Source organism: Squalius cephalus (assembly GCF_949319135.1).
Source record: "Squalius cephalus genome assembly, chromosome: 1".
Taxonomy (NCBI): domain Eukaryota; kingdom Metazoa; phylum Chordata; class Actinopteri; order Cypriniformes; family Leuciscidae; genus Squalius; species Squalius cephalus.
The window spans coordinates 4,769,779-4,787,860 of record NC_137122.1 but is presented as its reverse complement, the minus strand read 5'-3'; the positions used below and the strand labels follow the sequence as shown (position 1 = coordinate 4,787,860).

The 18,082-nt window shown below is 36.9% G+C and overlaps 4 protein-coding genes across 5 annotated transcripts in view; all 4 read right to left on the bottom strand.

Moving 5' to 3' along the window:
- LOC307156367 (uncharacterized protein) overlaps positions 1 to 18,082 on the bottom strand; it is a 1,306,365-nt gene that overhangs the window by 436,585 nt on the left and 851,698 nt on the right. The window lies entirely within an intron of this gene.
- LOC307156201 (uncharacterized protein) overlaps positions 1 to 18,082 on the bottom strand; it is a 127,642-nt gene that overhangs the window by 14,568 nt on the left and 94,992 nt on the right. The gene's annotated exons all lie outside the window — the stretch shown is intronic.
- LOC307156000 (uncharacterized protein) overlaps positions 1 to 18,082 on the bottom strand; it is a 279,400-nt gene that overhangs the window by 241,883 nt on the left and 19,435 nt on the right. The window lies entirely within an intron of this gene.
- On the bottom strand, positions 771 to 15,977 carry LOC307156081 (uncharacterized protein). Its single transcript, XM_079867289.1, has 2 exons — positions 15,928 to 15,977; positions 771 to 2,569 (listed from the first exon to the last, which is right to left on the bottom strand). The coding sequence occupies exon 2, from the start codon at positions 2,562 to 2,564 to the stop codon at positions 933 to 935; it is 1,632 nt and encodes a 543-aa protein (XP_079723415.1). The 5' UTR covers positions 2,565 to 2,569; positions 15,928 to 15,977; the 3' UTR covers positions 771 to 932.

Here is an 18,082-nt window from a genome sequence, read left to right as displayed (position 1 = left end):
CAAGGCGTAGGGGTGAAAATATTCCCCTAAGAAATGGGACACCACTACTACACCGTTACATGTCATTATACATCGTCGCTAGCGCCTACGTCACAGGAGATGCGCCAATGTTTATCACAAACTTCCAAGATGCCGTCGTCAGCTGTAGTCTTGCGTGAGTTACAGCTATTATTTTGCATTTTTCTTCTGAAGTTTGCAGAAAACAACGGAGATGACAATATCTTCGACGCCTAATGCTGCGTTCACACCAAACGCGAATAGAGCGTCTGGCACGAGTGATTTAAATGATAAGACGCGTTTACGCGCGTCTGGAGGTCTTGCTGTGCGAATGAGGCGTTTAGCGCGGCGCGGTGGATGCGAATTCCCCTCATTCGCGCATCCACTTCGCTTCAAACTTTTGCTTTTTATGCGTCATATTGTAACTTTAACGATTTTTTTGCAACCGTTTCTTTGAAGAACATGACCGTAAAGAAAATGATTATTGCCAGTCATGTTGCCTCTGTAGCCGGTGTATGAAGGTACATTTCTCATACCCCTTTGTTTGAAGTGTGGTCCCGAAAAATCTTCGTTTCAAGGGCTATCTGGCCCTTCCCCTTACCCCTACCCCTCCAACCAAAAGAGAATTGAGACAGCCCTACCCCTTCACGGGAACGAGCAAAACGGAGGAGTAGGGCCAAGGGGTAGGGGCAAGGGGTGAATTGGGATTGAGCCTTACAGTCACAAAACCAAAAGTGTTCATGTAGGGGTCAGGCATGATGCACTCCTTTTATATTTTAGGTATTTATTTACAAGTAAACTGTCAAATCATATGTAAATATTACATTTTTTTTACGGGAGAATGGGGTATTCTCATCGCTTGATAAACACAAATAGCTAGTATTCTCATCGCTTGATAAACTTGAGGTTCAGCCACTGTAGTCTGTTGGACTATTTTAACGATGCATGCGGTGATGTGGTTTCTCCACTGCATGGATCTTCAAGTGTCGCTTCAGGTTAGTTTTAATAGAGAAACTCTTCCCGCACTGATCACACGTGTGTGGCTTCTCTCTGGTGTGGATCCTCTCATGTGTTTTAAGATGTGCTGACAGACTGAATCTCTTGTCACAGTGTGAACACTTGTAAGGTTTTTCTCCAGTCTGGATCCTCTCATGTCTTTTCAGATGTTCTAATCGACTGAATCTCTTGTCACAGTGTGAACACTTGTAAGGTTTTTCTCCAGTGTGTGTCTTTTCATGTTTTTTCAGATTTGAAGACTGACTGAATCTCTTGTCACAGTGTGAACACTTGTAAGGTTTTTCTCCAGTATGTGTCTTTTCATGCGTTTTCAGATGTGATGACAGACTGAATCTCTTGTCACAGTGTGAACACTTGTAAGGTTTTTCTCCAGTATGTGTCTTTTCATGTGTTTTCAGATGTGATGACAGACTGAATCTCTTGTCACAGTGTGAACACTTGTAAGGTTTTTCTCCAGTGTGAATCCTCTCATGTGTTTTCAGAGATGATGACTCACTGAATCTCTTGTCACAGTGTGAACACTTGTAAGGTTTTTCTCCAGTGTGGATCCTCTCATGTGTTTTCAGATGTCCTGGCTGACTGAATCTCTTGTCACAGTGTGAACACTTGTAAGGTTTTTCTCCAGTGTGAATTCTCTGGTGCAGTTTTAAATTGTCCGCAGTAATAAAAGTCTTCTCACACTCAAAGCACATGTAGTCTCTCACACCAGTGTGTATTTTCTGATGTGTGTGTAAATTTTGCAGCTGTGAAAAACTCTTTCCACACACAGAACACGAATATGGCTTCTCCTTCGTATGAACTCTCAGGTGTTCCTTCAGGTGTGATGCACTAAGAAATGCTCTGCCGCATTGATCACATGTGAACGGCTTCTCTCCGGTGTGGATCATCATGTGTTCTTTAAGATATCGTTTGCATGAGAATCTCTTTCCACATTGATTACATGTGAATGGCTTCTCTCCAGTGTGGATCCTCATGTGATGCTCAAAATGTTGTTTTGTTGTGAAACCCTTTCCACACTGATCACATTTGAACAGCTCTCCGGTGTGGATTCTCATGTGACGCTCAAAATGATATTTGTTTGTAAAGCTATTTCCACACTGAACACATGTGAACGGCTTTACGCTTTTCGGTTGGACATGATGTTCCTCCTCCACTTCACTCAGTTCTTCACTCTCCTCCTTCACTTCACTCAGTTCTTCACTCTCCTCCGTCACTTCACTCAGTTCTTCACTCTCCTCCTTCACTTCACTCAGTTCTTCACTCTCCTCCGTCACTTCACTCAGTTCTTCACTCTCCTCCGTCACTTCACTCAGTTCTTCTCTCTCCTCCTTCACTTCACTCAGTTCTTCACTCTCCTCCTCCACTTCACTCAGTTCTTCTCTCTCCTCCTCCACTTCACTCAGTTCTTCACTCTCCTCTGTCACTTCACTCAGTTCTTCTCTCTCCTCCTTCACTTCACTCAGTTCTTCACTCTCCTCCTTCACTTCACTCAGTTCTTCTCTCTCCTCCTTCACTTCACTCAGTTCTTCACTCTCCTCCTCCACTTCCATCAGGCCTGACATGAAAGAAACAAATGTTACAGTTAATTTTCAGTACATCAAAAAAATTCAAAGAGAAATATAAAGGACATGAAAGTGAGCCCTGATGTACGCCATATGCTCTCATTAACAAATGCGGAACAATTAGTTCATGCGTTCATGACATCAAGGCTAGATTATTTTAATGCTCTACTGGGTGGTTGCCCTGCACGCTTAATAAACAAACTACAGCTAGTCCAAAATGCAGCAGCTCAAGTTCTTACTAGAACCAGGAAGTATGACCATATTAGACCGGTTCTGTCAATACTGCATTGGCTCCCTAATAAACATTGCATACATTTTTAAAGGGCACCTATTATGCAAAATTCACTTTTACATGGTGTTTGAACATGAATGTGTGTTGGCATTGTGTGAGCAAAACCACCCTAGAATGATAAAAATCCACCCAGTAGTTTTTTTACTATCTCAATAAATCACAAGCACTGTCTCAGAACACCCTGTTCTAAGATTGCTCTCACTGTGACGTAGAATTGAGCTAAGCCCCACCGACGTGTTTGATTGACAGTCTGGTTTTGGCATAGACCCCGCCCTCGGTGATCTGTACACCATCCTCCATTGTTTCAACGACAGCCGGTAATGTCTCATAAGAAGTGTAACTTAGGTGTTCTGTTGTGGGATGTAAGAATGGACATACTAGTCTTCACTGACATCAGAGCCACTGAAAACGCAGCGGATGGATTTTATTTATGAAGAAAAGGCGCCACTTAAACTTCCTAAATACAAGAATGATTTTCTGACTGACTGTTTAGTGAACGAGGGTCAAAGTTAATCCTCAAGTGTGGATCGTTGCCTACTGTTCGCGATCCAACGTCACCTCCAGAAGAAGAAGTAAGTGTATTTTATTATTTTTGAGCAAATAGTCATTTCAATCGATGTCAGCCAGTTCAACAACAAATGCGTCTAAAGCTATTATTGTTGTCGTCATAGTGTCTCAACAAACAACGTCAGACAGTTTTATGTCACATACATTATTTTTTGCAGCAATAACAAATGTAAAATGAATACCTCTATCTCCATAGACAGTATATAAACGTCTATCTCCCTGCAGGATATGTTTTCTGGTTCTGTAACGTTAGCCATCTTCTCATATTTGCCACATAAGCGTGTGTGTAACGTTAAGTTAGTTTAAAAAAATTGCGCGAAAGTTATCACAATTTGTTTGTGTGTGTGTGTGTGTGTGTGTGTGTGTGTTGCACATCCATAATTGCAAAGGGGACGCGATTAAAACTTTGTAAGTACATAAATGTATCAAATAACCATTCCGAGACGTTTAGTCCTTTCTCTTTCGTGTTTATTCTGTGCCGGCCTCTCTTCATCATCTGGGTCCAGCAGGGCGGGGATATGCAGCTCATTTACATTTAAGGTGGTACACACCAAAACAGCTCTTTTTAAAACAGGCCCCAAAAATGACATTTTCAAATGGTTATAATAAATTAACTGTGGGGTATTTTGTGCTGAAACTTCACAAATACATTCTGGGGACACCCAAGACCAATATTACATCTTGTAAAAAGGGGCATAATAGGTGCCCTTTAAATATTGCTGATTACTTACAAAGCACTTCCCATAAATCCTGATGTACTCCTTACATCATAAGAAGACTGGCATCTACGCTAATTTTAGTGTCTTTGTTTATCCCAAGGTTTTCCTGCAGCCTGCCGGATACAGGCCGTATCCAGATTTGACAAAGGACCTTCGCCTGGACCCGATGACAACGCAGTCCTGAAGTGCCAACTAGTCTCTCCCTATGGAGGATCCCTTTACCACTCTACAGATAAGGCGTCATTGGGAAAATTCATTTCGCGTACCTACCCCGAAGTGACAAAAAATAAAATTCTGTATCTAAATTTATAAGGAAAGAGCTTTGTTTAGGCTTGGTTTGTAGGGAATTACAACCCTGCACACATATATTCAAACGCACATAACTATAGAACCAATTCTTAATGCGCATGTGAGCATCATCAGCATTTATCACAGGTTCACGTTTAAAGTCTGTGTAGAGAGAATGGTGTCGTCTTAGCGGCCCCTAATTTAATAACAAATGATCGTTGCGACGGAAGCGAATCAATCAAAACTAACTTTAGCTGGAAAATAACTTATTAACCCTCTGGGGTCTGAGGTGTTTTCTGGCCCTGGAGGTGTTCTGACATGCTCTGACATTTGTGCTTATTTCTGTTACTTGTGACATTTTCATGGCTAAAGTCTGATGACACTGTATTCAGCACAAACTCTGCTACAATAATATACCAGCAGCATCAGGGCTTGACATTAACACCCGCCAACCAGCCAAATGCGGGTGGATTTTGCTTGTGGCAGGTAACACAGTCACTCCAACTAGCCACTTTGGCGGGTTGATTAATTGTAGTCTTTTCGAAAGGCATCTGAAATAAGCTATATTGCAGAGTGACACTACGACACTACAACTCCCATGAGTATTAGATGCACACAGCGTTGCCTTGTGCGCTAGTGACCGACAACACAGAAACAAAGAGACAGCTAGCTGCTCTGCTGAAGTTACGTCGTTGGACGCCGGTGCGACGTGCATCTGCTGTAGGACAACTTAGTTTAAATAAACAAGCAGACACTGATGGCAAAGGTGTAATTACACTCTATTTAGCACAAACAGGGCTACCATAATATGTGAGCAACATGTATACGTGTTTGTATTTTTGAGAGAATAATGTTTATGCATGGTTATTTAAAAAACAAAAAATGAAAGTTTCTGAAATAAGGCCACAAAACACATACTAAATAGGTCCACAAGACTTCTAAATAATGGATGTTGTTGCCTAGAGTTTTTTCTTCAAAATGATCTGAAAATCATCCTGCCTAATCATTCACATAAAACAATACATTGATTTAAATTTTGTAAGACACTTTTTGTTTGGAAAGGCAATATGCGCATCATGAATATTGAGTGGTTCTCACCTGAGAAGACAACGACTCGCATAATGGGCTGCAAACATAATGAGCCTTTCATTCAGGTGTGTCACTGAGCCACAAGAAAGAATGCAAGGACAAAATAAATAAATAAATATAAATATAAATATAAATAAAATATACAAAATTGGTTCACAGTTGTTGTTTTGTTTTCACAAATTGTGCTTGCAAATTGTATAATATCCAAGGTAAACATTTCTAGTAATTGTGCAGTTAATTCTCATACTGTATTTTCAGAAAGTTTTGGAATATATTCTCTACCCAAATGTGTCACTAATAAAACACAATAAAAATTATTTAAAGAGAAGGCTTATATTGACCTTTTAAGATTTTGTTTATCTATCCTTGTATTTATATTTTTTTGCTTTATTAAAAATTTTATACAATTACAACAACAATTAAAATTTTAACAATATTTCCAGTGTAATCTTTCTTTGTAAAAACTAAAGTATACATTTTATCATACGTATTTCAAAGTAAAGGATTCATTAGTTTGATATAGCCTACATTGGAACAAACACTATAATAACATCTTAGTTGATGACTTTATTTTTGACAAAACATAATATATATCAGGGATGGGCACCTTCTGTCCTGGAGGGCCACTTTCCTACAGAGTTTAGCTGGGCGATTCCACAGTTTATGTCCACAAGGGGTGTAATGAACAATATAGATTGAATAATACCCAGTTGTTGTCATTTTTTATTTTTAGTTCACTATTTTGTTAAAGATAGATGTAAGAAATAATAAAGTTACTTTTATCCCACTAAGCCTTGGCATTATCATGTAATGAGACTTTATTTTATTTCCGTCCCCAGAAATTGCGGATGTCAGGGTGGGACATTCAGTGCATCTGGATTTTTCCTGAGTCATTTCTTTCATTTCCTTTAATAAAATCCTGAATTTTGGCGCATAACATTTATTTTGGTGTGTCTTCTACAAAATACTACTACTAACACTAAAAGTATAATTCCCTTGAGACGGTATTTGGCCTTAAAGGATTGGGTTCGGGCGCCAGGGGTAAAAACCACCACAATTATTTAATTAATCCCTCATTAGAAACACTACACTGTTGTGAACTTAGAATCGAAAGACCAGGAGACTTGGTTGTTTCTTCAGCAGGATTCTTTATTGAGAACACGAGCTGTCGGTAGCTGCAGTCACCAAGTCTGAACGTGAATGTTCTCTTACAGTTTATATACATTTAGGGGCAGGAACCGAAAAAGACAGGTTTAGGAACCGGTTCTAAACTGGGAGCATTGCCCACCCTAATCCACTCAGCATATCTATTCAAACACTGAGACCCGAGTACAGGACTGGCTGGACTTTCTTGCTAAAACACAAACTCCAAGAGTTTCAGTAAAACAGGACTGACCAGAGTCTTTTGCTAGAAAACTCTGATAATCATAATTTATACCTAACCTTAACATGCTAAATTCAATGTAAACCTATATTAAACATTTTAATAAATTTGCTTTCCCACAACACATAGGGATGACAGTCAATTATGAAGCAACAAAACAAGGAACCACAAGAAAATTGATTCAAATTCAATTCCAGTCATATTACAATTCAGTACATCAATACATAAAATTCAAAAGAGAAATAAAACGGGGGAAAAAAACGAATTAAACAAATCACCAATTAATTTCAGGCCCAGGAACATTTACCTTTTAATTACCTCACAACAATAAATGAATGACAAATAAATCAAATAAATAATTCATATAATTGACTGCAATGCAAGAAACATTTACCTTTTAATTACCTCACAACAATAAATGAATGACAAATAAATCAAAAAAAGAATTCATATAATTAACTGCAATGCAAGAAACATTTACCTTTTAATTACCTCACAACAATAAATGAATCAAAATACAACAAAGCAGCCGCATCAGAGGAAAATTCGGCAACTCGAGCGCCAAAATAAACACCAAAAGAAAACCCTCCCTACACCAAAACCTCCTCAAAACATACTACCTATAATGCCCTGAATTAGCGTCTAAACCACAACATAACTGGATTGGAAAAAGCTCTCTCTCTCTCAAACGCTCCATTTACACGCAAATCACCGAATCGCTCTAAACAACTCCCAAAAATTCAATGAGGGAAACATATTCCTCAAAATCTGAATCGTAAGCATTAAAAACAGGAAAAGACCGCAGCATTAACACATCAATGCAACGCGGGCTACAACAACAATGCTCACAAGCCATCCGTTAGCGTGGCCATGACTGGAATGACCCGCGCCTGACAACAAAGGCTAGAGAGCACGAGAGAGAGAGAGCCGCAATCACACTTCCTTAAATAACTTCCTACCTGGTTCCCCCGGATATATACGCTCAACAGCGCCATCCCCAGTACGGAATAGGAAAAACACAAATCATTGACGACTGTCACACCCTTAATCCACCACGAGGCAATGGAAACATTTACTAACGTTCGTTACACTTTCTGTCCAAGCAGTTACGCACGTTAAACTATGATTCTAAAGGAAGCAGAGATATAATTTTTCCATGTAATTCTATCAGTAGCAAAACGATAAAAACATCTTGTGTAAGTTAAATTTTCATATGCGTTGCTACATGATAAATTGTTAATAAATCGGGATAAAACAGGGGCCGAGATTTTCTGTCCAAAAATCATAACGCTCGTACATTTCATTCTGATGCTGAATTTCCATCTCCTAATGTCTCAACGGTTCTCATGTCAGAAATAAGATTGTCTAGGTCACGGTCGCTCTGCGTGGGAGGAAGAGTTAACAGGATTTCACGGATCTCGACGAATGTGGGTAAGTTTGTGGATTCTGTCCAAAAGTTTACAAACATTAAAATGGTACGAAGTGGTAAACTTTGGTTAAGTAAACATTAAATAGGATCATTGTGGTGAGAAAGGATAAAATAGTGTGCAAGTCGGATGATTGCGAGTGGTTTTGGACCGAAAGCGGCGTCGTGTTCATCGTGAAAGAGCTGTATGAATGGTGGTTTTATACATTTCGACAGATTCTGCACATCTTGTTCGTAAATTAGACGAAAATTTTCAGTCTGTCCAACTTCGAACGTTGTTTTCTGCGTATTTTTGACTCAATAAGCTGTTCATGAAAGTCAACATCGATGATTTTTTTTTTTCTGTCCAATGTTCGTAAGAATATAGCTTAGGCTGTCGAAGTTAACACGTTAATAGTGCGTTAACACAATCTCACTTATGCCATTAGAATAAACTGCCGGCGTCAATCGCATATGTCAGGGTTCACCAATCTCGGTCCTGGAGGGCCGCTGTCCTGCAGAGTTTAGCTCCAACCCCAATTAAACACACCTGAAACCAGCTAATCAAGGTCTCACTAGGCATTCTAGAAACTTTCAAACAGGTGTGTTGGAGCTGGTTGGACCTAAACTCTGCAGGACAGCGGCCCTCCAGGACCGAGATTGGTGAACCCTGGCATATGTTTTTAAACAACAGTGAGGCCATCCTTAAAAATATCTTGGTTTGCCATAACAGCAAAAAAAAAAAAAAAAAAGGTCGGTTGGTCGGTCTATATTTTTTTTTTCGAGAGTCGATGTAAAAAAAAAATGTACAATTTTGGTCAAATTTGCATATCGGGACTTCACTGACAGTTTTCCAGAACTTCGTGCTATATATATATATATTAAATAACAATTAGAAAACCTGTATAAACTGAACACCAAAGAATAATATTATAGCGGTAATATTATAGGCCTATTCATGTAACGGGAGCGCTGCCAATAACGCACCTAAGCTGTCAGAATTGGGAAAAGTGATGATTATTAGTATGTCAAATATATCAAGGAGACATTTCAATTGTTTATTAATAAACAAGTGTTTTCTGTGTCAAAGATGAAGTTGACGATGCTGACGCGATCTTCGCAGTAGCCTAGTGAACGCGCCAGAGAGAAATGCACATTTCATTACATAAGCAGAGAGCAGTCTGTTTTCTTTCGTTTTGAATTGTTTTGTTTAAAAGTGTACATTTCATGCTTTTTTATATACAGGCATATATATATGTCTCAGGTCTGTGAGGCAAGTAGCTTATACGCTGAGTTTCGGTTCATTTAAGAGACCAGCTCCAGTTCACACGCCGGCGACTCCGTGTCCTGATTATATTGCCTTATTTAGCCTACCTCTTATTTATTAAATACATGAAAATGGTTGATGAAACATTGATCAAAATTAAGATACAATTAATACAAAACGAAATTCAGTTTAAAGACAGACTTTCTACAAAAACAAACTTAATGAAGTGGTTAAAATCATGTCTGCCTACTCCATTTGTCTTCCGATATTTTCGGGATCATCTTATCTTATTCATGCTATTCACTTTTCATATAATCAACATGAAATTTAAAAAATAAATATTATTTTATTTAAACATGAATATGAAACTAAATCGTTTTTTAATGACTGTGGGCTACAACACAGGCCTATTAGACAGTAGCCTACAGAGAAATTTACTGTCGGAGCGTGGCCGGTGAGCATGTGGGGGGAGAGATACAATTTTCGATCAATCATCGAATTTTATTTTGCTTGATATGCCCATTCTTAATATTTGGTGTTTTAAATGCCTGTTTGAGATCTCTGTGAAGTTTTAATTGCTGCTTTCAGAGCGGTCACGTCCGTAACATTGTTTCTTCCTCATAAATGCGAACACGAAAAATAAAATAAAATGAATAGGCTATAAATTATGTTCTGTGGAGAGCCAATCCCTCTTCATCCGGTGGGTATAATAGCCTACTTTTGGTTTGCGCAGTGTAATTCATAGAATTAGCCTACTAAAACATATTTTTCATGGATCTGAGTGTCGCGATTTCGGTTTCATTTCGCATAGGCCTACAGCCTACACAGCCCTTATAATCATAGATGACGCCACGGGTTTTTATTTAAAAGAAAGAGCGTAGCCTACGTTTGTAGCCTATATGTACGCCTATTTATTCACAATAAAATATAATTAATATCATTTTATTGCATTTGTATTAGTTGTTTGAAGAGTAAAAAAAAATCGGTCGGTCTTAACGCAAGTTTACAATCGGCAAGTCGGTCGGACTAAAAGGGAAAAAAAATAAATAATTGGGTCGGACCTAAATTGACTGGGTCGGTCGGGTTACGGCAAACAAGAATATTTTTAAGGATGGCCTGAACTGGGCATGTTAAGGAACACACGCAGATTTTCCGCACTGACGGCACACAATAAAGCTAGTTTAAACATTAGCTAGCTTTGTGGTAAAAAATTGTCAATACAATGTCACATGTTAAGAGGCAGTGTAGAGAAAAAAAAATCTCTTATACCCGAGGCACTCCTTAATTAAAATGTCTTTATTGCAAAAATGACATGTCCTAAATGGACAACTTTAAAATGCCCACGCGTAGCGGCATGGGGCCTTCTTCAGGGCATAGTGAAGCAGATAAAAAACTGATCTTATAATGACAAAGACACACAGGTAGAAGCAAACACACAGGTGCTGACAATCAGTATTGAAGGTCTGCAGGTAATTGCTAGGACACGCCTCTCACATGGTTCTCAGCACTAAAGCTATTAGTCACACAATAATAAACAGAAACACAGGCAATAGATAACATGCATATTCATGCATTGCTAAGGCACGCCTCTCACATGGTTCTCAACACTGAAGCTGTTGGTCACAATAATAAACAAAGAAACAACAGATAGCATGCATAAATTGCATGCATATAGGTGTGGTGTGGCGCAATGGATAAGACACATGCCTTTGGTGTGAGAGACCCGGGTTCGAATCCACTGTGAGACACCAATGTGTCCCTGAGCAAGACACTTAACCCCTAGTTGCTCCAGAGGCGTGCGACCTCTGACATATATAGCAATTGTAAGTCGCTTTGGATAAAAGCGTCAGCTAAATGAATAAATGATAAATGATAAATGTAAATGTAAATTACTAGGGCACGCCTCTCACATGATTCTCAGCACTAAAGCTGTTGGTCACAATGTAAGCAAAAACACAAGCAACAGGTAGCATGCATATATTCATTCATGCATACACATGTACACATTCATGCAAACATATGCATAAACATATACAATACATATGAAAAGTGAGTAGTCACAGGAAAGAACAATGTTACAAAATCACAGAAAAGGTCTATAATCTATCTCATTTAATCCTGGATAGTCCATTGCTTTGAAACTCCATATCCAATTTATGGAGATCCAAAAATCTCCATATCCATCTCCATATCCAAAATCCAATCTATATATTTTTTTTCTCTACACTGCCTCTTAAGATGTTCTACCTTGGACCGAAGAGCACCCAAATCAAACTTAAAAGGAATTGAGCACGCCATTCATCTTGAATCTAAACAATGTCACATGTGACATAATAATTTTACATCCATTTAATTCTGCTACACTCAAAAGTTAAGATTTAAAGGATTGCACCATTACTTGATTTTAACTGGTTTTCAAATATGTTCATTGTTATAGGAAATACATGGTTGTGCAAACGAACTAAGCTCATTCAAGCACACTTTTAACAAACCTGATTACAATAAATAAAACATATCTCCTTATTTGTTGGATTATTATTATTTTTCGGTAACTGACTACATGTGCTGGAAAATTTATAAATAATATTTCATAAAAACCTTTAATATTGCCAAAGAAGTAGGGTAACACCAGTGACAAAAAAAATGGTACATGCTGTCTTTAAATAAATGCACAAAAAAATATAAAAAAAATCAAGCTGTCATTTTCATTAAGTCAAAGGGTAATCTAATAATGTGGTGTAAATTTAAATGTTAGAAAAATAAATCAATTTTAAGACATCTTGCCATACCAAAAGTGGACGTTTCTGTAGAATGAGCCTATAGTTTTGTGTATTATTTCTCCTAATCATATTTAGCACGCCATGCCTAATAAATGTCTGAAGTAGCCTATATTCATTATTTTAAAAGGAACACACCGGCAGGCCTAATATGAAATCAAAAAACTTTTCCAAATACTTTGTAGGCCACCATTCATGCAGCATCATATTCTGTAAATCAGGCTATGCAAATTGCAGCCTATCATAGAGAAGATAATATCCTTATCTTGTAATTGACATGAACATGGAGACTAACAGTCATCATTCATTTTTCAGATTCTTAATTTAAGAAGTGTATTCAAAAAATAATACAGCTATTCTGTAAATTAAGTTTGCTGTGGTGTTCAGAGCATATAATTAAACAATTATAAATTTCAAGTGTTAAAAAATAATTAGTCATTACTCTTATACATAGGGGTGGGCGATATGGCAAAAATATCACGATTTTTTTCAGGAAAATCACGATTAACGATTTTATCACAATTCGTTTTATGTTGGTTTTACTATTTTGTGACTGAGCATTACAGCCAATCTAATGTCCATAATTCTAAAAACAAAGCCTTAGGTAACAAAATATAAAAATAAAAAAATGGCAGACAGGGGCAAAGATAAAAATATTTGTCATTATTTTCTTTGTTATTAAATATTAAGATTAAAGATACACATTACACATACACAACATAATATACAAATTAAATAGGTTAAACAGTGCTTTATGTTTTCAGCTACAGTAGGTGTATTTAACAGTAGCATTGCAGAAAGTAATTAAATGAACAAATATGAAAATAAAACAAAACAGACTTCACTGTATAAATTATACATTTATACTTATTAAAGCTACTATTAAAGTTATCAGTCAAGAGCAGTGAGTGATTTTCTCTTTGCATTTTGTTGTTTTATTAACATTAAAAGGGATAGTTCTCCTAAAAATTCAAATTATCATAATTTACTCTCTCAAGTTGTTTTAAACTCGAATAAGTTTCTTTCTTCTGTTGAAAATAAAAGTTATTTGGAAGAATGTGGGTAACCAAACAGTTGATGTACCCCGGTGACTACCATAGTATATTTTTCTCCTATGGAAGTCAATGGGGACCAGCTACAGTTTGGATAGCCACATTCTTCAAAATATTAATATTAGAAAAATATTAGAAAATATTAGAAGGAAATTAATACAGGTTTGGAACAACATTAGAGTGCGTAAATGATGAGATAAATTTTATTTTTGGGTGAACTATCCCTTTAAGGACAAGCGGCAGCGTGTTTACTATTGCTACTGTCTCTTTAAGAGTTGCGCGCGACGCGTCTAAGACAAGCAGATTTTTTCAAGTTTGCTTTCACTTTAGACATAACCGACTTTGTTTATGTAAACCTTGTGTGTATTTAACAGTATAAGCACAATAAGACTCGAAAGATAACCTAACTTAGACCAGAATCCAGGCGCTGGTAGACAGGCTTTTTAGTGCATGTGAGCTTCACATGTAGGCTACGAGCTGAGAACTGCACGCGTTAGAACAGCGCATCAGCACGCGAATTAAATGTTTAACCGACAAGGCATTAAAGCACATGCAAATTATAAACTTTTGTGAACTGCAGTCTCCCGTTCCGCTGCGTTAACATTTTATGTGAATATACGTCGCGTTGTTCAGTATGTTGGGACAGGCGCCAGAACAGATATAATGCACGATTCTACGATATTTCTTCAAAAGCAGATCGTGGAGACATTTTAATCGTCCACGATCAAAAATCGTCATATCGCACACCCCTACTTATACATATCCTTTGCAAACATACATTCTTACATATATGGCCTTTCTTTATTTTATTTACTTTTTTCAGAAATTATGGCAGGTCTCCTCAAGTTGAGGCTTCGCTCCATGGAGCGTCCTGGAGGAGAGAGAAACCTGCCAAGGAATGAGAATGGTCCAGATGTGGTTTCAAGAACAAGTAAAGCTGCTGCTGGAATGCGGAGGTACCGGGCTAAGTTAAAGCAGAAACCTGAATTATATGAACTGCATAGATTGGAAGAGCAACAGAGATTGAAGGAGTACAGGAAAAATCTATCAGATGGAAAGAAAGAAATTCAGAAAGAACAAGCCCGTGAAAGGATGAGAAGGTATAGAGAACGCCAGAAAGAGAATCTTCAAGGGGGTGAGGAAACACAAGGTGTCATGTCAAGAAAGCTTCAAACTAAATCAAGGAAATTTCTCTGGCATTTTTTTCTTTTTGCTGTATCGAAAACGTACCGAACCGTGACACAAGTGTATCGTATCGAACCGAACCGTGAATTTTGTGAACTGTTACCCTACTGTCTATCTATTTATCGTACAGTAACTGATGCCAGTTCATTATTTTTATTACTAATCCTAACATTATTCTGCTTCTTCATTAAAATACAGGTATCTAGAACTATAGAAAAGAATATAATAATTGAAATTCTTCCAAATATAAATAATGGTAAGGAAAACAGATAAAAGCATAAAGACAGAAATAAACGTATAGTAAGCAACAAATCCCCTCAGTCTGCTGACACCAATGAAATGAGCTTTAAGTGTCAATTTACAGGAGATCTGAAGACATCAGCATAATAAATGAGGTGAAAACAGGAACTATTGTCATGAAATAAAGAGTGTTTTCAGCAGATCTGTTAATATTGATGAGCCTCAGACTATCAACACTCATTCAACAAGCCATTCAGGATCATCAGCAGATCATCTATTTTTTTTTACTAATGACTAATAACACACATTATTTGAGTCAGGATACATGATAAATGCCTGTAAAACTGCTATATTGAAATATATCTCAAAATATAACATTACATAAATCATCAATAATAAAACAAAATAATTAAATAACCTCTCTTCATGAACCTCTTCAGGCAAATAACTACAACACCATAATATGTAAATCTAAACATAGTTTGACTTTATTATAACTATTAATTGCAATAAAGTAATTCCATCATTAACATGTTACTCATACGTACAGAAACTGACAATGGTCATAAAACTCTTAAAAATTAAGAAAATGTAGGCCTAACGTTTACTGTGTCAAACTTAGCCTAATATTTATCTATATCCCCATGCATGTTTAGATTTGATATTTCCCACGTTCATTACTCATACGGTGGCAATATTGTCTACATCAATTTTAATAAGTAAATGTAATCTGCCAAAGATAAATGTCGACAATAATAAATAAAGTTAAACATGAAAACGGCAACAGCAACACTTGGGATCGATTCCCCTCACAGATCTCAAACTTTAACTTGACATTCAGTAACAGTTCTCACTCCAAACATCGAGTCAATCACACAAACGAACACAAACTCGCTCAGGTCTGAATGAACTCAACATATTCTCCTCATGCTCGCTGCTGCTGCACTAAATGTTTATTTCAGAAGGAAGACGCCAGAAAAGACGCACAAGTATCGCTGTGATCGATGAAAACAATACAGAAATGAGCCTGTCGCTTAATCAAACTGAATAAAGTGTGTGTGATGGTTGTGTAAATATGAGAAATACCGTGAACTGCTCTCCTCACCTCAGAAGACTCCACCACGCTGAACCACAATGACGGAAGAGACGGCGCGAGCGAGCGGTGACGTCATCGGCATCCAAAGCACGCGTACGGGACACCCCCGCAGCCAATCAGGGCCAGCAGATTCAGCTTTACTAGTAGCCTTCCATTATTATTATTTTAGAACTGAAGTGACTCCAGTTACTTTCGCCAGTTCCTAATTCGTCGAACTATTCGTTCCACCTTAAAAATGTTGGATGGTTGTTAACCCCTCCCCCTCAGTGCTTTTGGCTGTTTTTTTTTTTTTTTTTTTTAAGGAACAGTTGTATGGGAATTATGAGGCTGTGGACCGGGGCAGCATTTTTCATTTAACAGTAAAAATATATACTCCTGTAAAAATTATCTTGTCTGCTTCTATAAATGGTGTAATCTACGTGGTAAATTCAACAAGTTATCCATTACTCCAGTCTAACAGATTAAAGATATATGTATGTATGTATGTATATATATATACACACACACATTAATCCATTTTCTTTCTTTTTTTTTGTCTTTTTTTGTCTTTTTTTTCTGAAGCTAACGCATTAAAGGTGCTCTGGATAAAGAGGATGCACATAATATTTAGTTTGTCCTTGAAGTGCTACTACCATAGGTAAGATCATTTGATCACACATAATTACTTTGTATGTTCTGATTATATTTGCTGTCATTGAACATAGAAAGTTTATTCTGTGTACTTATTCTCTTTATTGTTTTAAAGCTTACCACAGTAATTCTGATTAAGCTTGAAGAATTTAATCGATTTCAAGCATAAAGATGTTTCACCACTGGATTATCCCGTTATTTGTAGGTAAGAAGCATATGATATAGCCTATGAACACCCATGTCCATTATAGTTTCATGACAACTCATTATAATCGGTGCCATAGATTAGTTGTCTGGGTGAATTATGATATATCTTTTTAAATTATTAGATGGCTTCTGGACAACACATCAGAAAATGTTGTAATGCATGATTTCCTTTAAGAATGAAATTATCTATACCTCTACGTGCTCGCTTTTTTGAGAACTTGTGAAATAATAAAGTAATGACACCTCCAGTATGCTTTGTCGGCACATATAGTTGCATGTTCTGGGTACCATATTTCATAAATAACACATCAGAAAATGTTGTAATGCAGGATTTCCTTTAAGAATGATTTTATCTATACCTCTACGTGCTCGTTTTTTTTTTTTTTTTTGAGAACTTGTGAAATAATAAATTAATGACACCTCCAGTATGCTTTGTAGGCATATCAAAAGTAACACATCAGAAAATGGATTAATGTGTGTATTATATATATATATATATATATATATATATATATATATATATATATATATATATATATACTATGTATATGTGTGTATATACTGTATATATATATATATGTGTGTGTGTGTGTGTGTACATACATATATCTTTAATCTGTTAGACTGGAGTAATGGATAACTTCTAATAAAGAACAAAATGACATAACATTAAATCTCATTAAATCTCTCTATACTTTTAAAAAGACATTTAGTAAGAAATGGAACTTAAATACAAAATAAGTACCCTGGTTGAATTTACCACATAGCTTACACCATTTATAGAAGCAGACAAGATAATTTTTACAGGAGTATATATTATTATTATTAATTTTTTTTAAATATTTTATTTATAGTTTTCATTTTTTACAAAAACACAAAAACAAAAAGAAAACAACGAAAAAAAAAAAAAAAACCCTTCTCTCCACAAAGCAAGATATTATATAATCATAAAAAATAGAAATAAACAGTAATAAGCATAGATTTACATCTAGTCTGTGGTCATGTCAAGTTGGGCCAGGATGTTCAAAAAAGGAGTCCAAGTCAGTTCAAAGTCATCTAGTTTTCCTCGGATAGAATGTAGATTTTTTTCTGGTGTGCAGTATGACAGGAGTTCATTAGCCCAGTGCTTTTGGCTGGGGGGGGTGACACTCTTCCAATCCTCCAGGATACACTTCTTGGCAGCCGTTGCTGCTAGTAACACAAAATGCTTCTTATTTGAGTTCACCTTCAGTAAGGTTACGTCCCCCAGTAACCAAATCCTAGGGTCGGCTTCCAGAGCCTGTCCACAAACCCGAGAGGTTACTGCGA